Source organism: Brassica napus (assembly GCF_020379485.1).
Source record: "Brassica napus cultivar Da-Ae chromosome C8 unlocalized genomic scaffold, Da-Ae chrC08_Random_7, whole genome shotgun sequence".
Taxonomy (NCBI): Eukaryota; Viridiplantae; Streptophyta; class Magnoliopsida; order Brassicales; family Brassicaceae; genus Brassica; species Brassica napus.
In genome coordinates, this window is record NW_026014360.1 from 16,716 (window position 1) to 39,645 (window position 22,930).

General features: G+C 37.2%; 4 protein-coding genes and 2 pseudogenes across 4 annotated transcripts; 1 reads left to right on the plus strand and 5 right to left on the minus strand.

The window, feature by feature from the left end:
* Positions 1 to 204: 204 nt before the first annotated feature.
* Positions 205 to 3,655, minus strand: LOC106414797 (F-box protein At3g60790-like). Its single transcript, XM_013855378.2, has 4 exons — positions 3,374 to 3,655; positions 953 to 1,603; positions 666 to 839; positions 205 to 576 (listed from the first exon to the last, which is right to left on the minus strand). Exons 1-4 carry the CDS (start codon positions 3,653 to 3,655, stop codon positions 262 to 264), a joined length of 1,422 nt encoding a protein of 473 aa, XP_013710832.1. The 3' UTR covers positions 205 to 261.
* Positions 3,656 to 13,966: 10,311 nt separating this feature from the next.
* Positions 13,967 to 14,573, minus strand: LOC125595017 (F-box protein At3g60790-like). The gene is made up of 2 exons (XM_048771000.1): positions 14,438 to 14,573; positions 13,967 to 14,344 (listed from the first exon to the last, which is right to left on the minus strand). Exons 1-2 carry the CDS (start codon positions 14,558 to 14,560, stop codon positions 14,048 to 14,050), a joined length of 420 nt encoding a protein of 139 aa, XP_048626957.1. The 5' UTR covers positions 14,561 to 14,573; the 3' UTR covers positions 13,967 to 14,047.
* A 296-nt stretch (positions 14,574 to 14,869) lies between these two features.
* Positions 14,870 to 16,557, minus strand: LOC125595015 (annotated as a pseudogene).
* Positions 16,558 to 16,637: 80 nt separating this feature from the next.
* LOC125595016 lies at positions 16,638 to 17,787 on the minus strand. The gene is made up of 2 exons (XM_048770999.1): positions 17,633 to 17,787; positions 16,638 to 17,404 (listed from the first exon to the last, which is right to left on the minus strand). Exons 1-2 carry the CDS (start codon positions 17,690 to 17,692, stop codon positions 16,808 to 16,810), a joined length of 657 nt encoding a protein of 218 aa, XP_048626956.1. The 5' UTR covers positions 17,693 to 17,787; the 3' UTR covers positions 16,638 to 16,807.
* Positions 17,788 to 19,610: 1,823 nt separating this feature from the next.
* On the plus strand, positions 19,611 to 20,827 carry LOC125595018 (40S ribosomal protein S13-2). Its single transcript, XM_048771001.1, has 5 exons — positions 19,611 to 19,754; positions 19,840 to 19,912; positions 20,173 to 20,311; positions 20,400 to 20,586; positions 20,676 to 20,827. The coding sequence occupies exons 1-5, from the start codon at positions 19,732 to 19,734 to the stop codon at positions 20,707 to 20,709; spliced, it is 456 nt and encodes a 151-aa protein (XP_048626958.1). The 5' UTR covers positions 19,611 to 19,731; the 3' UTR covers positions 20,710 to 20,827.
* Positions 20,828 to 21,657: 830 nt separating this feature from the next.
* On the minus strand, positions 21,658 to 22,866 carry LOC125595019 (annotated as a pseudogene).
* Between the last annotated feature and the right edge of the window lie 64 nt (positions 22,867 to 22,930).

Genomic DNA, 22,930 nt, shown 5'->3' on the forward strand with positions numbered 1-22,930 from the left:
CCAAGTGAACATAATCCTATTTCTATTATATATGTTCATATAACGTAATCTCTTTTGCAAAATCACTAACCAAACACAAGAATACAATAAAACAAATCAGATAATATTCATATTAAGACAAAGTAAATATAAGGTCCTTTTGTCATAAAATTTTCAAACGCTAAACACAAAAAGTACGGAAAACAAAGTAATTATCCAAATTTTAAAACAATAGAATCCTCAAATTAATATATAAAAGGCTAGTAAATAGAAGTTTCATCATCAGAAGCATTCAATACGAAGACGTTTGTAACATTTAGGAAGTTCCATCAACTTGGCCACAGCTGCTTCTGCATTCAACTTCTTCGTCGGAGGAAACGACGTGGTCTCAATCATCATCTTCCTAACCACGGTCTTTTGCGTCACCAAACGGGAAGCGAACGCAAACTCTTCCTCATTCGAACCGTCGAAGTTATACAACCGCACGTTATAAACGCGGAAAGTAGCGGTAGGGAACGGTTTTGCATCCTCCAACAAATTTTTATGTGCTCTGTTGTTAGTAGAACATTCACCTTCATCTTTAGGAGCTTTCTTGTTCTGAAATGAAAATATGATATTAATGAGTGAGGGAAGTGATTAATTAAGTTCTATCCAATAATGAGAATTTAACCATGACATGAATGTACCTTGAAAAAAATCTCAAGCTCTATCATCTTGTTAGTAGCCCACATAAGCAAAACTTCCTTCACTATCTCCACTTCTTTCGGATCAGTCATATCTACAGTCACTGATAAAGACCCATCCCGTCTCATATCATGAAAATCACTCACCAAAACCTCACGGCAAATGATTTTTTTCTCCTAATTAAGATTCAGTATATATATCATACTTGTCAAAATGTTTATATATATATTTATATATATATATGTATTATTTTCAAAATATAAAATGATTGTGCTAGTTAAGTTTGTACCTGAGCGAGATATGATGATACATTATAGACGAGGCGAGGCGTATGAATACCGTGATCACTCACCCAAGCATTTTTGTTAACCTGGATGTTGGGACCAGCGATGATGAAGTTCTCTCTCTTACCTTTGATAAACCTGATGTCGAGCACGTCTAGACAAGTTACATACACTTCGATCCTATCAATCTCATATGGGAAAGTCACTTGCAAGAACTTCACGCTGTTGTTCTCAATCTTCAACACACCATCTTGGGTAAGGAAATCGACTTGCAACACAATCACCTCGAGGGAGGTGCAAGCTGCTAAAACTCCGCTAAGGTCACTAGCCTGTGGGATGGCTATGTTTAAAAGCTTAAGGGTCTTAAGGTTCTCGCAATTGCTGAATGCACGTGGAGTTATTATTACCAAAAAACCACAAAGTGACAGTGAAGTGAGGCTATGATGTGAGAATGTATCTGGGAGCAAGCGGAGATAACTAGTTCTTTTGTAACCTCTTCGATAACCAGGGATACGGTTTGTAAGTGTGAGACTTTTTGTGTGTTTCAAACGAGTAGCTGTGTGGATCCAACTTTGGAGCGTAGCATTCTTACACTGTAATACTTCATAGTGAATAATGCAACTCTCTAGGTGGCCACGGTGGTGATTCTTTATAGCCTTCAAAACACAAAATGATTAGAGATTTTTTAAAAAAAATATTCACCGTATTAATTCATGTTACACAAATATCTGCATGCATGGAATAGAAGTTGTCTATCAAAATCTATATATATTAAGAAATGTTGTCTAGTCTGTGCATGATTTGATTCCAGTTAATTTTTGTGTGTATATATAGATATCAGTGACAAACATCGTTTAGTGATAATGTTGAAGTGTTCATATATATAACATGGTTAATGAAATCAGTTTAGTTAATAAGGTTAGTATAAAATAATGGTTGATCTCTGTAAAAAATGCATTTTTTCTTACAATGGATATTGTATTATGTTTATAGTCTCCGAAAGTATTTATTATTAAGTAAATCACAAGTAACCATATATACAAATATATGGTGGACATTATTTAATAATAACATAAAATAATTATGATGGAATAATGTGTATATAGTATATATACGTATATGTAGAGAAGTAGGTTAGTACCATTTTTATGGCCAATTTGCCTTTAATGAAGAATAATGAAGTTAGTAGTATGAGAAATAATAGGAATTCTAGTTAAATGAAATGGTCCAATTATGATTTGTTTTAAGTAGATTTTTTAGGACTTATTTCCACTTAATAGTATTGATTAATTTAACAGATTTAAAAGTGGGTAAAGAACTATGGTAAAAGAGAATCTAGAAGTGATGTGTTACGTTACTCCACTTAGAACACATACAAACAAAACTACATGATATTTAAACATGGATTTCAATTTTAACAGATTATTAACCTTTTTTTTTTTTTAGGTAACCGCGGGTTTCCGGCGACCGTGGTCAACCGACTATTCCCGCGAGGCCGACGGCACTCCATGTATTCTTGGGATTTAACCCTAGCCCGGGTGGCCAGCGGGACTCGAACTACGGGTACCGTATTGGAGGTTTTCCCCTCAAGTACCACTAGCCCAAGACCGCTGGTTATTAACTTTTGATATTTGTTATATATATATATGGATTTGATAGACATCATTCATGTCAATATATATATATGTAATTTTCAAAATGATTGTGTTAGTTAAGTTTGTACCTGAGCGAGATATGATGATACATGATAGTAGAGGTGAGGACAATAAATACGGCCGTGATCATCCAACCAAGCATTTGTGCAACGCCTTGTAGCAGGGATGTAGTTTACAAGTGTGAGATCTTTTGTGTGCTCCAAACGAGACACTGAGTGGATCCAACTTTGGAGCGTACCATCCTTACATTGGGATACATAATGCTAAATAATGCAGCTTTCTAGGTGGCCACGGTGATTATTTATAGCCTACAGAACGTAAAATGATAATAATTATTTTTTAATTATTCAATGTATTAGTTTCATGTTATATACGTGCAAACATCTGCATGCATGGAATAGAAGTTGTCTATCAAAACTTATATATATTAAGAAGTGTTGTTACTCTGTGCATGATTTGGTTCCAGCTAAATTGTTGTATCAAATATTTTTTTGAAAAAGAATATTTGATACAACAATTTAGCTGGAACCAAAAGTTAAATATTTACAATTGAAAGCCATCATTAAGTATCATGTAGTATCATATAATTTATATATATCATATAGTTGATTCTTCTACTACGTACAAATCTAAATGCACAATCATCTATCCACACATTAGTCTATAGGCCGGTCCATTTTTTGTATTCTTTTATGTATAGAGAGAGAGAGACAAACCTTCGTAAAGAAAATGATTTAAATGAAAATCTAAGAGAGAAGAGAACTGACGAACCTTGGTCATTGACCTAGCCAACTCAACAGAAACTCGGTGCAAATCTTCATCGGGGGTTGTTTCCAAGACCTTGTTCATGTCGAGGACGAGATGAGACCTCCATTTCCACACATCCATCCATCGTGACGATAAACGACTTGTTCGTACAGCTTCTTCGGTGGACAATTTTGAGAGAATCGTTTGCAATAACTCGTCTGGGAGTTTGCTGATCCAATCATGGTCATCGATATGATATTGGAGTTTTCTAGGTGACGATGTTGATGATGATGAGCGTGTCGTCATGGCTATTGGATCATAGAAGATGAAAGAAAGTAAAGCGAGAGAGAAGAGATAGAATGCACTTAGCGTTGAGACATGGATGGATATGAAAATGAAAATGAAGATGTTTTTTTTGCTGTTTATGAAGGATGTAAAAGATTCTACATTTATTTATTTTCTTCACTTATTTTTTTGGGAACTTTTTTACCAACTCTTGACCATTTGCAATTCTGAAAAAAATTAATGTGTTTCCTTCTTTAACATACATAAAAGTAGAAATATATATTATTTCTGTGTAAAAGACAAATATTTCAATTGCAAGATTTTTTTATTACCAACTTTTTTTTTTTGTACTGATTTTTCATATTAAATTGCAGGAGAAAGAAAAAATACAAGCACTAAGCTTAAGTTGTTTGTGGCCCAAGCCAATTACATTTGAAACCCAAATCAAAACTCATTAGGTAACCAACCTAATATCAGTAATCCCAAAAGTTGAAACGACAATGATCATAGACATTGAGATCATCGAGAATGGCATGGAGAGTAGAGAAGGGGTGAGACCGATAGTGGCGTTATGGTGATTGGTGGAGGAGAAGCTTCACTAACACAACCACTACTGCATTGTCACTGATGAAGTCGTGGGATTAGTGTCCCGAAAGCTCAAGATTTTGTCTTTGATTTGCTTATCAAGCAGTTGGGAGAGAGCGTCGACCGAACGGAAGATATTACGGTGCAGCCTCGCATTCCGCTCAGACCAGGTCCAGTAGATGCATCCTTGCCAGCATAGGAGAGCTAGCTTGCCTTTCGGAGACCGCCTATTGAGGCCCTGCAATTGCACCATTGCCAAGTCCCAAGATCTTGCTGGAGTAATCCCACAACGAGGACCCAGAGCTCCCCACAAACCCCAGGAGTAGGAGCAGTCGAAGAAAAGATGGCTCCTGCTTTCATTTTCCACATTACATAGGAGACATAAAGGCGATGTTTGGAGGCCCCAGCCAAGAATCCTATCTCTTGTTGGGCAGCGGTTAAGGACAAATAGCCAAACTAAAAAGCTATGACATGGGATTCCGCCCTTGTTCCATACAGTCAGAGCCCAAGGCACATAGACACCATGCAGTCGAAGGTTATGATACACAGCCCCAATCGAGTATCTATCATTTTTTTCCATCTAGTACCCATTCGTAAGAGTCATTCCCATCACTTAAGATAACAGTAGTTAAGTGTGTATACAACTAAACTTGTGTTTCTGAACGTGCAGGCGGTAGGCGCCAAGAGTTGTTTTGATAGAGAGAAGCTAGAGTTGCCAATTCTGAGATTCCCATGGACGAGTGAGCACCAAGTTGTAGAAACTCTCTCAGATTGCCGAATGGAGACCAGTTATCAGTCCAGAACCGGCGTGAGAGACCATTTGCGACCTTGAGGTGAATCCAATTGTAGATTAGAGGACTCAGTTTTAAGAGCTTGTTTACTTGCCATGAGAACCGCCTATTAGGGGCAGTAGTCCATAAGTTGCTGAGATTCCCGTTTAGTACTTCCTCTTTGAACCACGCCACCCAAATAGAGCCTGACTTAAAGAATAGGAGCCAGATTAGCTTAAGACAGCATGCCTTATTCCATTGAAGTAAGTCGTTTATCCCCAGTCCTCCTTCTTTTTTCGGTTTAGTTACCACCTGCCACGACACCCTAGCAGTATGATGTTCTTCTATGTCTCCTTTCCACAGAAACACACCACAAAGTGAATTAATCCGTTTAATACAAGCCTTAAGGAGAATGAAAGTTGAACACCAAAATGTAATTATTCCGGAAATAACTGTCTTGATTAATAATAGTCGGCCTGCAAAGGATAACGCCTTTGAGCTCCATGATGAGAATTTACTCTTGATTTGTTGCAGCAGTTCTTCACAATTTAACAGAGACAGTTTTTTTGTGCAGAGAGGGACTCCAAGATAGCGGACAGGCAGAAAACCCATCGGCATTCCAGTAGTAAACTGGATCAGGTCAGTGTCTCCTTGAGTGAGGCCTGATGCAAAGAATGATGTTTTGTGCACGCTAACAGCCAGCCCAGAACGGCGCTCAAATTCCCGAAGGAACTGGAGCACTGCCTGAACAGATTCCAAGGAGCCATCTATGAAAATCAAGAGGTCATCAGCGAAGCAGAGGTGCGTGAGTCTCGAGGATGGGCAGTTAAGATGGTAGTTGAAGCGCATTTCTTGTGCTGCTTGGTTCAGCATGAGTGAGAGGTTATTTAGAGCAAGGACAAACAGGTAAGGGGACAAAGGGTCACCTTGGCACAAGCCTCGAGAACCCTTGAAGAACCCATTTACCGAGCCGTTGCATCCCACTGTGAAGCTTGTGGTACAGACACAAGCACGAACCCAAGAAATGAACTCACGCGGCAGGTGAAATCCTTCAAGGCATGAGAGGAGGAAGTCCCAAGATAAGGTATCAAATGCTTTCGCAATATCTACCTTTAGCGTTATTCTTTTGGTCCCATTTAGTCTATGATACCCATTAACTAGCTCCCCCGCCAGGGAAGTATTCTCAACTAATAGTCTTCCTTTTACAAATGCAGTCTGGTTTGGAGCTATAAGATACGGCAAGATAGGCTTCAGACGCTTCACCAGGAGTCGGGACACAACTTTATACACCGTATTCAGACAAGCTATGGGTCAGAAGTCAGTAATGAGAGAAGCTCTGGTGTGTTTGGGGACGAGGGTGAGGATGGTGCTATTAGTAGCAGAAGGCATGAAGGACGAGAAGAAGAAGTGTTGGATCGAGGTTGTGACTTCATTTCCCAAGATTGACCATGCCGCTTTGTAGAAACCCGAGTTAAGTCCACCTGGCCCTGGTGCCTTGTTAGGATTTAGCTTATGCATGACAGTAGTGATCTCCTCGCAGGTTGGAATTGCGGTCATTTTGATACTCTGGTCCTGGTCACATCGGAAGGGGGATATAGACTGGAACCATTCAGCAGTGGAGGTTGTGACCACACAGTGAGGGGGCCCTGGTCCGAGAGTACTAGAAAAGTGGTGGACTGCATGAGAGCTCATCTCCAAGGGGTCAGTTAAGATCGTACCAGAGGGGAGGGTGAACAATATGATGGTGTTGAAGCTAAGGCGAGTTTGCACAATCCGGAAGAAGTAAGTTGTGTTCAGGTCTCCCTCCTTAAGCCAATTGATCCTATACCTTTGCTTGAAATAGCACTCCTCAATCATTCTCAGGTAATTCCAGCGATCAATAGCCTGCTTCTCTAATTCAAAAAGCTGAGGCGTAGGAGCCTGCATTACTTGTACCTGCACATCTTGTAACACACTGTTAGCCTCACTCACTCTTAAGCTAATTTGAGAAAAAAATTCTTTATTTAGTTGTTTGAGATCACTCTTTATTTGTTTTTGTTTCCAGGCGAGAGCAGTGAGGTTCCAGGCAGTGCTTCCGGATTAAGTCCAAGAATCTAGTACCACTTGGTGAAAACATGGGTGTTTGGATAGGTAGTTGAAGAACTTAAAGGGACAGGTGCCACAAGAAGGAATTTTGTAGGCTATATTAAGGAGGCATGGGGCGTGATCAGAGGTGAGGGAGGGGAGGAAGAAGGTTGAGCAGTCAGGATAGAGGGTAAGGATTTGGCTGTTGATTAAGAGGCGGTCGAGTTTTTTGGCAATCGGAGCTTCAGGGTAACGATTAGTCCAGGAGAAAAAAGAGCCTTGGAAGCGAAGATCAAGCATGCCCATTTGTGAGAGGCAGTCCTTAAATTGAATCATATCAGGAGAGAGTGAGCTCACTGTAGTTGAAGAGTGTTCAGCAGGATGCAAGATCTGATTGAAATCACCACCTAGCATCCGAGGTGTGGAGTTGAGAGAGAATGTCTGATGAGTATTTAACAACTTCACTCATAGGTCAGTGCGCTCTGAACTTTCGTTGGAGGCATAGACTGCTGTATAGATAAACATAGCTGGACTGGGAATTTTGATTTCACAAGTAATTGCATGTCTTGACTGTTGTAGGGTGCGGAAATATCATAATGATCCGGCCATCGTCGTCGGATGAGTGATTGGACGTAAAGTTCCAACCTCTGCAAATTTTCTCCATAAGATGGTTAAGGTTATGGGCTTTGATGTGGGTTTCCAGAAGAGAACCAAAAGAGGGTTGGTGACTTGAAAGCCACTGACAAAAAGGTATATATTTAGCCGGGTCATTGAGACCACGGACATTCCAAAAAAAGGATTTAATATCCATAGAGATTAGTCAATGGTCTCCTCCAGCGGAAGAGAACCATGAGGAGACAAAAGATAAAAAGGGTTAGAAAGGTTAAAAAGAAAAGGGTCGGGTGGAACAGAGGGGGGGGGGGGGGTGAAGGACAGTGATAGGTTTGGTGAAGAAATTTAACTGGTCAGTGAAAGTGGGGAATCTCTGATTAGAGGGACTGAATCTAGGACGTTTCAAGGGTGGTCTGGTGTATGGGGAGCTAGCAGGAGAGGAGGGAGCTTGGGTATAGGGGACCAACTGGAAAGATGGAGGTTGATCAGAAACATGCTTAGGGGGATGGCAGTTGAAGGCATGGCAGAGATGGGGGTTTGTTGGGGTGGAGGGACAAGAGGAGTTAGGGGCAGGTGCAGGAGCAGCAACCTGAGGGGAAGGCGCAGTGTGAGGAGGTTGATGCTTCTTAGGGGGATCCGACGAAGCTGGAGTGTCAGAGGCAGCAACCTTTTTCCCCATTGAGGAATTGGAAGGTACTTTCCCAGCTGCATTTGCTTTCTTTTCATTTTTTTTGACGTAGAAGTTGCATTCTTTGGTTTTTGAGGTAGTTGTAAGCAGTTTCTGCTTATGTGTCCTAACTCTTTGCAGTGGGAGCAAGTCGGAGGGACCCATGGGTAGGTGACTGATACTTCCACAACTTCGCCTGATTCTCGAGTGAATTCTACGACGTCTGGTAACGGTTGGGTGAGGTCGACCTCTACTTTCACGTGAGATAAATTTAAACTCACAAGATTCAGAGTGAAGTCATCTATCTCCTTGGATTCCCAAACCAGTCCAGCAACCAAACTGAGGCCTTCATCGTGCCGGAGATCAAGAGGTATACCAGTTAAGTGGGCCCAAATCTGAATAGAATCCAGCGGGGGGAGGAAGTGGATGCAGATGAGGTCCATTGGATAGCTTGGAACATGGAATCACCAACATACCAAACCCGCTTCTCCAAGATTTTATGGCGCAAGTAGTCTGATGGGATTCTGATCAGCATTGATCGCGATAAGGGGTTGGTGTGAATTTCTACACGTTTACCCTTTCCCCATAAGTGGTTAAGAACACTCTGAATATGGTTAAACGGGGGAGGACGGCCATTAAAGTAGCAGATTATGAAGTCCTTGTGTAGCTCAGCACCTTTCTGAAAAACACTTTCCGGAATTATAGCACACGAGGCCTGCTTGTTCCAGAGAGAGTAACAGGAGCCAAACGGCTAAGAGTTTTGTTTTGGGACCTGTGAAGTCTTTCAACAAGGGGAAGTGGAGAATGAGAGGGTTGATGATTTGGTTGTTGACTGGATGCAACAGGCGAGGGGGCCGCAACAGTTAGTGGGGGAGGGTTAATCGGGATGGAGGGGGTTGAGGAGGGGTTAGGAGAGGAGGAAGGTTGCGGTGGTTGAAGTAGTGAACATGGATTTGGTATGTAATTTTTTGTGGTGGGGGAGGGAATTGGAGCTAATGGTTGGTGGGGGGGGGGGGGGGGGGGGGGTGGGGGGGGGTGGGGGTTGGTGGTTTTTGGTGTTTTTTTTGTTTTTTTTTTGGTTTTTTGTTTTTTTTTTTTTTTTTTTTTTTTTTTTTTTGTTTTTTTTTTTTTTTTTTTTTTGTTGTTTTTTTTTTTTTTTTTTTTTTTTTTTTTTTTTTTTTTTTTTTTTTTTCTTTTTTTTTTTTTTTTTTTTTTTTTTTTTTTTTTTTTTTTTTTTTTTTTTTTTTTTTTTTTTTTTTTTTTTGTTTTTTTTTTTTTTTTTTTTTTTTTTTTTTTGTTTTTTTTTTTTTTTTTTTTTTTTTTTTTTTTTTTTTTTTTTTTTTTTTTTTTTTTTTTTTTTTTTTTTTTTTTTTTTTTTTTTTTTTTTTTTTTTTTTTTTTTTTTTTTTTTTTTTTTTTTTTTTTTTTTTTTTTTTTTTTTTTTTTTTTTTTTTTTTTTTTTTTTTTTTTTTTTTTTTTTTTTTTTTTTTTTTTTTTTTTTTTTTTTTTTTTTTTTTTTTTTTTTTTTTTTTTTTTTTTTTTTTTTTTTTTTTTTTTTTTTTTTTTTTTTTTTTTTTTTTTTTTTTTTTTTTTTTTTTTTTTTTTTTTTTTTTTTTTTTTTTTTTTTTTTTTTTTTTTTTTTTTTTTTTTGTTTTTTTTTAGATTGATTTTCGGCTCATTAGTTTGGATTCTTTGGGGAAGGATTTTGTTTTCCAAGGTCAGATGAACAGTGCTCTGAGATCCAGATTCAGATCTAGAGGATTCAGAGACAGCTGAAGTTGAGGTTTTGGCTGGAACCACAGTACCAGCAGTTGAGAATGCAACCGAAGCTTTACCTGTCGAACTCAAAGAAGGAGAACGCAGTGAAGCTCGATAGTTTTTTGGGGTTTTTGAAGCAGGGGAGTTGAGAGGAGGGAAAAGGGCGAGAGACAGGGGGTTGGAAGGGTCAGGGTCAGGAGGGTCTGGAGGGATGGGAGGGACAAGGCGCGGTTGTCACCAGTGGCAAGGGTCGATGGACTCAAGGCGGAAGCACTGTTTCCAGGAAACCAGGGGTTCTCCATCAGAGCTCTCTTTTTCACAAGTCAGTGACAGATTGTACATAAATTTTAAATTTAAAATGTGTTTCCTTCTTTTACATACATAAAATTTATAGAAATAAATGACTTTGTGTAAAAGAAAATTATTTCAATTGCAAGGTAATTGTTTTAATGTGCACAACAAATAAATAAAACATGTTATTCTGGTTTTCATTAGACACATGGACCAGAAATTATATTAGGTGTAAGATATGTGTCATTTTAAATAAGTGCAATTTTTTTTTTTTTCCCTTTGCGGAATAATCCCATAAATAATATTTTACATTCTTCACAACTGATTTAAAAGTTTGACATACAAACTAAATAAAAAGTAATAATTTCAGATTATACGGGAACTTTTCGAAATTCTATCAAAAACATAATATCTATCGCATTCAACGTACTTGATTACAAGTTACATCATTAAAAAAGAAACTTAAACAATTTTTCCACTACAAGAAAACACGCTACATTCTGACTGACATTCCGACGGAAAATATTTTCGTCGGTGTTCTTTGACGAAATTCCAACGAGATACCGACGAAACATATAATTTCATGTTCGTCGGAAATTTGTCGGAAATGGCTTATTCCGACGGATTTCCGCCGTAGGAAACTAGCTGTTTTCTTGTAGTGTCCTTTAAATGGTCTTATTACCCAGATTATTTTCTATAAACGTTTGAACAATTTGCTCAAAAAGAAAAATGTTTGAACAAATGCTCTTCTCCTGACCGAGGATCGATGTGTTTAATCCAACGGCTATGAGCCTTCTTCAAATCACCACCAACAGTCTACCACTGGCTGATCATGCACATTTCTTTGGTAGCTGGCAATACCACAACTATCGAGGTATTAGGTAGCCTTTCAAAGTCTGTAAATCCCATGGCCAAAGCTCGAAATTAGAATGAATATTTGGCGATATGAAGTTGAATCATCGGTTATTAAACTTTCTTGTTGTTAAGTTGTGAGCAGGCATATGAGAAGAAAACCAGTGCAAGATGGTGGTTATCTAGCTGAAGTCCTGAGTTAATATCTTCTTACATCTGAATATATAGCTTGCAGTTAGTTCTAAGTTCTTTTCTTTTCTCCATCATGTTAGGTATTTGGAATGGATAATAGATACTGGTTATCCCGGGATATGAAGAAGGTCTTAGGCGAATGCCGGATCTGCATGGATTTGAATACCCTAAGCCCGACTTTGATTCCCAGTAATGCTGAAGAAGATGGCTTTGATCATCATCATGTAAAACAACAATACTTAGAAGACAGAGAGACTTTTGAAGGAGAAAATTTACTAACTTGAAGAATGATGCTTTCACTTGCCGGCAGTGTAGTGTCTACTACTAAAGGGAAAAAACATCATTAGATTATGGTTTTGTAATGGAGAAATTACAACTTAGCTTTGTTTGTTACACATATGTACTCAATCTTATTCAATACTAACTTCATATACATATATATATGTTATCTTCCAAACAGTGCTTCTCTTTTGAATTGCTTGTTTTCCAAATGTTGATTTTTGATTAAAACGAAAAAATCTATTTATATTAGCAACAAAAATTAATAAAGTTACTATCCACAAATTTAGATACTTTCTTCTTTTTCAATACCAGTTTTTGATATAAAGTGAAAAAAATTGACGGCAAAACCTATAAAATTAAATCCCCAAAATTTTGTTATGAACTTTTCTTTATCCTAATACGAATTGATTTTAACGTAATAAATAACTAGAAAATTTAGGTTAAGTTTCTTCTCGGTTTTAAATTTTGTAGCGACTTAGGTTAGTTTTTGAAAGTTAAATTTTATTAATCAATAACTTAAATACAGTTCTAAAACTTCATTAGGACAAATAAATAATAGTGAGAATGTTATTTTTTTTGTTAAATAAATGATAGTGTTTCCGTTCCAACATTAGCATACAAAGTAATTATCTTTCTGAACATAAAAACTAACCGATGACAAAAATCATTGATAATATATTACCGATATCAAACTGATCTTGTATTGAATTAAGAGTAAGTTAGGTGTTTCCGTTCCAACAATAGCATACATACTTCTCATATATTTTAAACATAACAATAATTCTCATATCTTAAACAAAATATTTATGTTGAAAATCGATAACATAAAAAGAAAAAATATGAAAACCCAAATTATAAGATAAATACAAATACTGATTAACTAAAACACCCTAATCACCCTGACCATAGCCTCGTATCAGACTTAGCCACAATTTACTTTTCATATGGTAAAAATACTCCATTTACTACAAGAAATTCGTTGAATTTTAGTCGTTTACTTACATGATGAGAATTTGTTATGCCGTGATAACATAATCCTTTATGTTATATATATAGGGTTACATCCCTTATATATTAAAAGAGATGCATTGTAATAAATGCGTTCACATTCAACTGGACACATGTCACGTGTAGAAGCATTGTAATAAATGCGTTCACACTAAAATGGACACATGTCACATGTAGAGAGCTTCTCAGCCAAACTCTACATAATATGTTCACACTATGTACTTTACATTTTTTAATATAAAACTCACATTCATGGTTCTTCTTTACGTTTTTTACTGTTTACGAATAGAGCTGGAGAAATTATTCATAAATTTTGATTCTATTCGTTATCCGGTTTGATTCGAACCGAAAAATCCGGATATCCGTTACTCTACGAAGCAAATCAAATACTAAAATGCAATGTCCGTAAAAAAAAAGCAAATCACCAAATATCAATATTTATAGGAACAGATATCCAATTTGATCTGTTATATGCATATATATATATACATATATTTAAAGAATTATATATAAGTTACATATTATAGTTTATATAAAGTACAATATTTTTGTTTTTAGGTAATTTCATTTTAAGAATTTTATTTTTCATGTATTATTTTTTTTTAAATGTCATTTAATATTAATTAACAGTATCTTTATATATTTATCAACCATCTTTATATACTTTTACATACACATACATGTGCACATTGACGTGAGAACCTTATAACTAAATATTTACCACAACTAAAATATCTAATTTTTTTGGAAGTTAAAATATTCTTTTTCTTAATGCTTCTTTCACTATCGACCAAATTGTAGTAAAATGATTTGTCTTTATAATTTTTTTTTTTTTAACTATTATCTGTTTAGAAACTATATTATGAAACCATTGTCATGACTATCTAAGATTCATAACATGAAAACAAACAAATAATAATAAATTTTTATTATTACAGGAAATAAAAAGCAAAAACATCAAACATTTTAACCGAACAAACTAAATAAATATTGATTTAAAATGATAGTTATATTTTAGGAGATTAAAAACCAAAAAACAACCTAAACCCGAACCGATATCCAGATTAAACAGATTAATGTCTCCTTAATCCTTATTAAAAAATAACGAAACTAATAATCACTTATTACTTAGTATGTAATCTATTTTGCAAAAGCATTAACCAAATACAAGAACGTAATAAAATAAAAATCAAATAATATTCATATTAGGATATAGAAAATCTCATCAAGACCACATAAATTCTCAAAATGGTAGAACACAAAACCACATTATCCTCAGATATAATAAAGAAAAGGCTAGCAAACAGTTTATAATACTAGAACCAAAGTTTCATCAGAAGCATTCAATTTTAAGATTTTTGAAATATTTAGGAAGTTCCATCAACTTGGCCACAGCTGCTTCCGCATTGAACTTCTTCGCCGGAGGAAACAAAGAAGTCTCGATCATCATATTCAGTATCACCGGCTTTTGCATCAGCAAACGTGAAACAAACGCAAATTCTTCCTCGTTGGAACCATCGAAATTATACAACCGCATATTATAAACGTATAAATCAGCGTTAGCGAACAGTTTTGCATGTGTTCTGTCGTTAGTAGAACATTCACCTTCTTCCCTATGAGATTTCTTATGCTGAAATGAAAATATGATATATGATATATGATATATGAGAGAAGTGGTCAAGTTCTATCCAATAATGAGAATTTAACAATGACATGAGTGTACCTTGAAAAAGATCTCAAGCTCCATCACAAAATTGGTCCACATAAGCAAAACTTCCTTCAGTATCTCCACTTCTTTCGGATCAGTTATATCTACACTCACTGATAAACACCCATACCGTCTCATATAAAAAAAGTCGCTCCCCAAATCTCATGCCAAATGTTTGTTTCCTCCTGATTAAGATTCAGTATACATCATACATGTCAATATATATATATATATTTATATTTATATGTATTATTTATTTTAGAGGTTTTTGGCCGAAGCTCCTAATCCTTTTATGCCCAAAACCAAATCATGTAATATTAGTTTCGTCACAACGGTATTCGAACTAGAGACCTGACACAATAGCTAGTCATGGTCCATTCCAGTTGAGGTAACGACCTCTAGTATATATATGTATTATTTTCAAAATATACAAAATGATTGTGTTAGTTAAGTTTGTACCTGGGCGAGATGTGATGATACTTACAGTAGAGGTGAGGACAATCATTAAGGCCGTGATTATCCAGCCAAGAATTTTTGTTAACCTGAATATTGGGAGCAACGAGGATGAAGTTGTCTCTATTAACTTTGATACACCTGATGTCTAGAACATCTAGACAAGTTGCATACACTTCCATCCTATCAATCTCGTTAAGGAAGACAATTGCAAGAACTTCAAATTGTTGTTCTCGATCTTCAACACACCACGTGGGGTTAGGAAATTGACATTCAACACAATAACCTCGAGGGAGGAGAAAGCTGCTAAAACTCCACTAAGGACACTAGCTTGTGAGATGACAATGTTTATAAGATTGAGGGTCTTAAGATTCTTGCACTTGCTGAAGGCATCTGGACCTATTAGGTTGAATCCACAAAGTGATAGTGAACTGAGGCTATGATGTGAAAATGTATCTGGGTGCAAGCTGAGCAAATTAGCTCCTTTGTAACGCCTTATAGCAGGGATATAGTTTATAAGTGTGAGATCTTGTGTGTGCTTCAAACCAGTCACTGAGTCAATCCAACTTTGGAGCGTACCATCCTTATATTGGGATATGTAATGCTGAATAGTGCAGCTCTCTAGGTGGCCACGGTGATTATTTATAACCTTCAGAACACAAAATGATTAGTTTTTTTTCAAAAAGAATTGTACAGTGTATTAATTTCATATTATGTACGTGCAATGCAAACATCTGCATGCATGGAATAGAAGTTGTCTATCAAAACCTATATATATATATATATATTAAGACATGTTGTATAGTCTGTGCATGATTTGGTTCCAGCTAATTTGTTTGTGGGAAGCATATATATCAAATATCAAAAGTTCAATACTGTACAACTGAAAGCCATCATTAAGTATCATGTAGTTTTGTTTGTCTGTGTTCTAAGTGGAGTAACGCAACACATCACTTCTAGATTCTCATTCACTATGGTTTTTTGCTAAGAATGCTAATATCATATTCATGATGTTCAGATTTTACAAAAAGTTAAATCTAGTTAATACTCAATCTTGGCAAAAAAAAAAAAAAATAAGAAAAAACAAGATAGAGCAAAGATGCTTAATGAGCCTAAAGATTATATAATCCAACTTGACAAGAGGTTTAGAAATTGCTTCCTATCCTTTCTCATTCACTATGGTTCTTTACCCACTTTCAGATCTGTTAAAATATATTTGAGGCATATTATATCATATAGTAGTTTATTCTTCTACTACATATCCAAATAAACAATCATCTATCCAAACATAGCCGTGTGGGTTCCTTGTATAGAGAGACAAACCTTCGTAAATAAAATGATTCAAATGAAAACTTAAGAGAGAAAAGAACTGACGAACCTTGGTCATTGACCTAGCCAACTGAACAGAAGCTCGGTGCAAACGTTCCTTGGGGGTTGTTTCCAAGACCTTTCTCATGTCGAGGACGAGATGAGACCTCCATTTCCACACATCCATCCATCGTGACGATAAGAGACTTGTTCGTACTGCTTCTTCGGTGGACAATTTTGAGAGAATCAATTGCAATAACTCGTCTGGGAGTTTGCTGATCCAATCATGGTCATCGATATGATATTGGAGCTTTCTAGGTGACGATGTTGATGATGATGAGCGTGCCGTCATGGCTATTGGATCATAGAAGATGAAAGAAAGTAAAGCGAGAGAGAAGAGATAGAATGCACTTAACGTTGAGATGAAAATGATAATGGGAGATGTTTTGTGGTGTTTATGAAGATATGGAAGATTTTATTATTTTGGAAAAAATCACCAACTCTTGACCATTTGCAAATGGTCAATAACAAAAGTACATTCAACGTTCTTGCTTACTAGTTACATCATTAAAAAGGAACTTAAAATTTTTATCCTTTAAATGGTCTTATTACCCAGATTATTTTCTATTTGCGTTTGAACAGATGCTCCTCTCCTGACCGAGGATCGACGTGTTTAATCCAACGGCTATGAACCTTCTTCAAATCACCACCACCACTAGCTCCCACGTGTGCGATATCTAACCCTCTCCCGACGGGTAAAAACACCGATCTTACAACACGTGTGCCTCGTCTCAAAACACGGTGCCACTTAAACCCAGGGATAGACTTCTGCGTGGCGTTTTTGCACACCAAAACGGCACCCATTTTGCTCGTGTTCGCTAACCCCAACGCCTTGACGTACTCGCTTCGTTTTGAGTCCACCACCAAGAAGTCCACGCCGGAGAGTCTATCCACCACGTCCTCCACCGAGTCTCCGACCACTATCTCCGTCGCTTCGCTCACGACGGCTCCTTTCATCACGGTCTCGTACTCCAATCTTGACTCCTCGTCAGGAACTATGCATATGTGTCTTCCCCTGGTATGTATGGCCGCTACAGCTAGTCCGACACTGGTGGCGATAGGGTCTCCACGTTTCCAAGTCTCCACGATCAGCCTTGTGTTCCATCCAGCCGCCGTAGCTGATAAATACTCGGCCACACTTGATTCTTTGTAGCTTTTACACTTCAAGAATCACATATTTATACAAATTAAAAACAAGATCAAGATTCTAATTTCATATACATCAAGAACATTTAAACAACAAACACATATTAAAAATACCGTTTCAAATAACCTTAAAATATCGTTATAACCATTGAGTTATACTTCGTATCCAATTCAAGAAGTTCTTTTAAGAAAAAATAGCTCAGGTGTAACAAAATATGCACCATTGATTTAGAGTATTCTTACCTTTCTAACGGTGTGGATGTAAGCGTTAAAGGCAGTTTCCGGCGACCAGACGAGCTTCATGATCGTTATTTGTTATCTTTAATTTCTCTCTCTGTCTCTTTCGATGATGAAAATCTCAAATGTGTTTTCTTTAGGGAGAAGAAACGTTTATATACCAAATTTTAGCAAAAAAAAAAAAAAAAAAAAAGAAACGTTTATATATATAAAGAGAAGTTGATGAAGGAGGTGTGAGAAAGACGGTTAGGCAGTTAGGTTAATAAATGGGTGAGGTTTGGCTTTAAGGATGGACTAGGCGTTGACATTTGTTTAGATCAATCATCACGTGTTCTCCTACATTACGTCTTCTTTGGGATTCTCAACTTTGTATTTAATAGCCTTTAACTTAAACGAGACGTTTTGTTTCTTTGTCTAGGGTTTAGATTCTATAGAGTGTAAAGGATTTTTAAAAAAAGGATTAAAGGTTGTTTGATTCAATATTTTTAGTATGAACTTTTGTGTGTCAGCCGTTAGGAAAATTAACACTTGTGTGTGTGACATGGGAATAGTGGTTTGTGATGTACTGTGTGTGCATGTTGATTCTTTTTTTTTTTTTTTTTGAACATAGCTTTCATATTAAAATGCAGGAGAAATAAAAAAATACAAGCCATAGACTAGTGTTTTAGAGCCCAGAAGACTAGTTAGTTAGACACACAATAAAGGACCCATTAAACTAGAGACTGAACGGTTTATGGAGCGATGATCACGATGCAGAGGAGCGTAGGGGCGGAGGAGGAAACGATTACGCCAGCCATTGCTGCATGAGAGAAGAAGCCACCGCAGGGTTTGAATCTCTTAGAGACGAGATCCTATCTGTGATCTGCCTCACTAAGGTCCGCGAGACACTTTCTGGTGTCCGGAAAGTCTGTCGATGCAAACGGCCGTTTCTCTCAGTCCAAGTCCAGTAGATGCAAGCCTGCCAGCAGAGACGAAGCAGAGTGCCCGTCAACGAATATCTGCTCTGCGCCTGAAGTTGTCCCAATACACGATCCCACGACCTTTCTGGCTGGACTCCACATCGCGAGGCTAAGGTTCCCCAAATACTCCAGGCATAATGACAGTCAAAGAAGAGATGGTTTCGACTTTCTGGAAAGCAGTTGCAGAGAACACATGTAGGAGACGTTTGGAGACCCCAGTCCAAGATTCTGTCTTTAGTCGGACAGCGATTCAGTACAAATAACCAAGCCAAGAAGTTATGTCTAGGGATTCCACCTTTGTTCCAAACAGAGTAGAGCCAAGATACTAAGGTATCTTGATGACTGTTGTGAATGATAAGCAAGGCAAGAAAAACTAAAAAAGAAACTATATATAGATTGAAGCAAACGTCTATCTTAGGGTTTTTATTAATAATGTAAATCATAATTATAAATGTTTTTGTGTTAAAAAAAAGAATGTTTAAATATACATTAATAAATTTCAAAAACCTAATTTCTTACTTGTTCGGTATAGAAAAAGATATAAACCAAAAAAAAGAATATGATTTTTTACTGTTACACTGAAATTTAAATCACCGGTAAGATTAGCAGATTTGAAGTTAGGTTATGTGAATTGGTACCATTTTAAATCTCATGTTTTTGGCTTACCTAAGAATACGGTTTGCTTCAAATCTCTGTATATAAAAAAAAAAAAAACTGTAAGCCTTTTTTATAATCAAAGATAGTAGTTTCAATAAATGCTTTGTAATCTATCACAAAAAGGTTCATCGTTGGGATTTGATCGATGTGTCATGTGTATCCAACTAGAAAAAAATAATATCAAGACATTTATTTTGAGTTATGTTTTCTCAAGAGTGAAGACAGTTTAAGACAAGGGGGTTGCTTACTTGGGCGTTTATACATGGGCCTCAGTGTCTTCTTTATATTGCAAGGAGTTTCTAAATGGGCTTTTAAGACAAAGCCTGTTAGGGATTTTGGAACGAAAGTGAAAATGACCTACTAGGACAGTAAGAGGGTATATAATCAAACATCAATTAGGGTTTTGACACTCTTTAGCGCAGTCGCAGACGGACCAAACCGAAGAAGAACGTTCTCAGAGTAAAGCAATCTCCGTTAACAGACGTCGGCATGGGGAGGCTTCACTCTAAAGGGTTCGTTGTCTTCTTGTCTCTTCCTCGTATCCGATTGAGTATTGTCTGAAAACTGGCTCTCATTATATGTTTTTGTGTTGTGTAGTAAGGGAATCTCAGCATCTGCTTTGCCGTACAAGCGTTCACCTCCGAGCTGGCTCAAGACAACCTCTCAGGATGTAAGTTTCGTTCTGTTTGTCTTTCATGTGTCTGAAATGTTATGATTGTTTAGGATAAGATCAATCATAGTCTAGCATTGTTGTGATTTGTTTAGTAGAAGTAGTGAGATTCACTATGTTTTGCTAGTATGAAAGATCTAATATGAAGCTCGATTTGATTGTTACTTTGGACTATATGATGTAGTTCGTTGTAATGTTTTGAGAGAAATGTGTTTACACTTTGGTTGGTTCTGACTTTTGTGTTTCTGGTGGACAAATAGGTTGATGAGTCCATTTGCAAGTTTGCGAAGAAGGGTTTGACACCATCTCAGATTGGTGTCATTCTTCGTGACTCTCACGGTATCCCTCAGGTGAAGAGTGTTACTGGAAACAAGATTTTGAGAATCTTGAAAGCTCATGGTATGTATGTTTCAATCCCTCTAGATTTCTTCTTTTCTTTTTTTTTGTTTAGATATCTAAGGGCAATTCATGTGTTATTTTAATGAAGGTCTTGCTCCTGAGATCCCTGAGGATCTCTACCACCTGATCAAGAAAGCAGTGGCTATCCGCAAGCACCTTGAGAGGAACAGGAAAGACAAGGACTCCAAGTTCAGGTTGATTCTTGTCGAGAGCAGAATCCACCGTCTTGCTCGTTACTACAAGAAGACCAAGAAGCTCCCTCCCGTCTGGAAATAGTAAGTACACTCTAAAATTTGATTATTTGAAACTTTTCGATGATTATCAGTTACTTTGGATTTTGATCCTCATTTTCTTGCTTTTTCAGCGAGTCTACCACAGCAAGCACTCTTGTGGCTTAAGGAATCATAGAGCTGGTCAAAGTCTTTCATGAACATCCATTTCATTTGCATTGCAACTCAAAAGTTCTATGACAATAGACTTTGTATCTGTTTTTGATAGTTTTGATTATTTTGAATTAATGAAAACTCTCGTTGATGTTTTGTTTCATTTATCTTAACGAGCTACAAATTGGGCCAAGAATGTACAATTGGACTGGCTTGTGTTGTGCTTTTCTGGGCCTATAGAAGCCCAATTCTCAATCAACTATACGTAAAAAAAAAATTCTAAATATGTCTTTTACATTTCCTTTTAGGGCAAATTTCCAAAATACCAACTTTCTAAGTTTATATTACAAAAAATAGCACTCAAAAATTAAAATGACCAAAATAGCACATTTCTAAGTTTATCCTTTGTAAATTTTAATTTTTTTATTTTTCAAAATTTGAAATCTTATCCCCAAAACCTCATTTCTCAACCCTAAACCCTAAATCCTAAATCTAAACCCTAAAATCTAAACCCTAAACTCTAAACCCTAAACTCTAAACCTTAAATCCTAAACCCCACCCTTTAACTCTAAACCCTAAGTTTGTGACTTTTGATAAAACATTAAGTGCTATTTTTGTGACTTTTGACCTTGAGTGCTAGTTTGGGAACAAAAACTTGATTTAGTGTTATTTTTGTTTTTTTCTGTTTCTTTTAGCATAAGAATAAACTTGGATATCCGAAAAGTTGTGGGGTCTCACGTTTCATGATACTAAATTGACAAAGCCAACGCCGTAGCTTTCTTCTCTGGTTTTAATTAAGCTTTGGATATGGATATTTGGATACATGTGAAGGTGGAAACTTCACCATTCCTTTGCTATCTCCTTTTGATAAACATGGACCCCAAATGTAGATGATGGTATACTCTCTGTGATCATTAGTATTGACAAGAACCAAACCTTTTTTAATCTCTATAATCATTCTTGTCCACTGAATGTCACACTAGTAGTGACCAATGTTATTTAAGTAGGTGAAATTTAGCTGAAACTCAAAGCATATAACAACAATACACAACTGATCATAGAGAGTTTTACATTGTCTTCTACTTTCTCCTCTTCCCAAACCCAAAACCTATCTTGACCCGCATTACAAGAAACAAAAAAAAAGAACGAAGAGTCTCTTTGCGTCTTGTTGCACTTTATTTTGAGGTAGTGAGACAATGTTGTGAAATGGTAAAGTCACTTAGAAGAATGACTTAGCCGCATCAACAACAGCTTCAACAGTGATACCAAACTCCTTGTAGAGTAATGGAGCTGGTGCACTAGCCCAAACGAATTAATACCAATGGACTTCCCTTCACCTCCAACAATCTTCCCCCATCCAAAAGTCGAAGCCGCTTCAATACTAACTCTAGCAGACACACCAGACGGCAACACACTCTCCTTGTACTCATCCGTCTGCTCGTCAAACAGCTCCCAGCAGACGAAAGACACAACTCTCACGGTTTTGCCTTCTTTCCTCAGCACCTCCGCAGCCTGAGCAGCAATCTCAAGCTCTGAACCAGTTCCAACCAAGATCACATCAGGTTTGTTTCCAGACGAGTTGTCAGAGATCGTGTATCCACCCTTCTCAACTCCTTCGATGGATGTCCCCGGAAGCTGAGGAAGCTTTTGTCTAGACAGAGCCAAGATAGACGGTGTCTTGCGCTTGGTGACAGCGATCTTGTACGCACCGGCTGTTTCGTTTCCATCAGCGGGACGGAACATGAGAGTGTTGGGCATCGCGCGGAAGCTAGCCAAGTGCTCAACGGGCTGATGGGTTGGTCCATCTTCTCCGAGACCAATGGAGTCATGAGTCATCACGTAGATGACTCCAGCTTCAGACAAAGCTGAGATTCTCATCGCGCCTCTCATGTAGTCAGTGAAGACGAAGAAAGTTGCACAGTAAGGGATGAGACCAGGGCTGTGAAGGGCAATGCCGTTGCAGATGCCTCCCATTCCGTGCTCCCTAACACCAAACCTAAGGTTTCTCTCTTCGGGCGTTGCCTTTTGGAAGTCACCAAAGGCTTTTAGCAGTGTCATGTTGGAAGATGCAAGGTCAGCACTTCCACCGAGGAAACCGGGAACGACTTTAGCTAGGCGTTGAGACTTGCTGTGACAAGTTTTCTTGTGGCGTCCACCCGGAGACTCTGGTGTTTATGTCTAAAAATAGAAAGAAACACAAAGTTGTTTGTAAAAAACCACATATCCAGTGAGAGTA

What these genes read in the sequence shown, in the direction of transcription:
- LOC106414797 (XM_013855378.2), bottom strand. Translation starts at nt 3,655, where the DNA reads ATGACGACACGCTCATCATCATCAACATCGTCACCTAGAAAACTCCAA. An exon ending in TATCATCATATCTCGCTCAG is followed by an intron (nt 840 to 952) that starts GTACAAACTTAA and finishes AATCTTAATTAG; the next exon opens with GAGAAAAAAATCATTTGCCG. An exon ending in AGCTTGAGATTTTTTTCAAG is followed by an intron (nt 577 to 665) that starts GTACATTCATGT and finishes TTTTCATTTCAG; the next exon opens with AACAAGAAAGCTCCTAAAGA.
- LOC125595017 (XM_048771000.1), bottom strand. Translation starts at nt 14,560, where the DNA reads ATGAGACGGTATGGGTGTTTATCAGTGAGTGTAGATATAACTGATCCG. An exon ending in AGCTTGAGATCTTTTTCAAG is followed by an intron (nt 14,345 to 14,437) that starts GTACACTCATGT and finishes TTTTCATTTCAG; the next exon opens with CATAAGAAATCTCATAGGGA.
- LOC125595016 (XM_048770999.1), bottom strand. Translation starts at nt 17,692, where the DNA reads ATGAAGCTCGTCTGGTCGCCGGAAACTGCCTTTAACGCTTACATCCAC. An exon ending in ACATCCACACCGTTAGAAAG is followed by an intron (nt 17,405 to 17,632) that starts GTAAGAATACTC and finishes TGATTCTTGAAG; the next exon opens with TGTAAAAGCTACAAAGAATC.
- LOC125595018 (XM_048771001.1), top strand. Translation starts at nt 19,732, where the DNA reads ATGGGGAGGCTTCACTCTAAAGG. An exon ending in GGGAGGCTTCACTCTAAAGG is followed by an intron (nt 19,755 to 19,839) that starts GTTCGTTGTCTT and finishes TGTGTTGTGTAG; the next exon opens with TAAGGGAATCTCAGCATCTG. An exon ending in TCAAGACAACCTCTCAGGAT is followed by an intron (nt 19,913 to 20,172) that starts GTAAGTTTCGTT and finishes GTGGACAAATAG; the next exon opens with GTTGATGAGTCCATTTGCAA.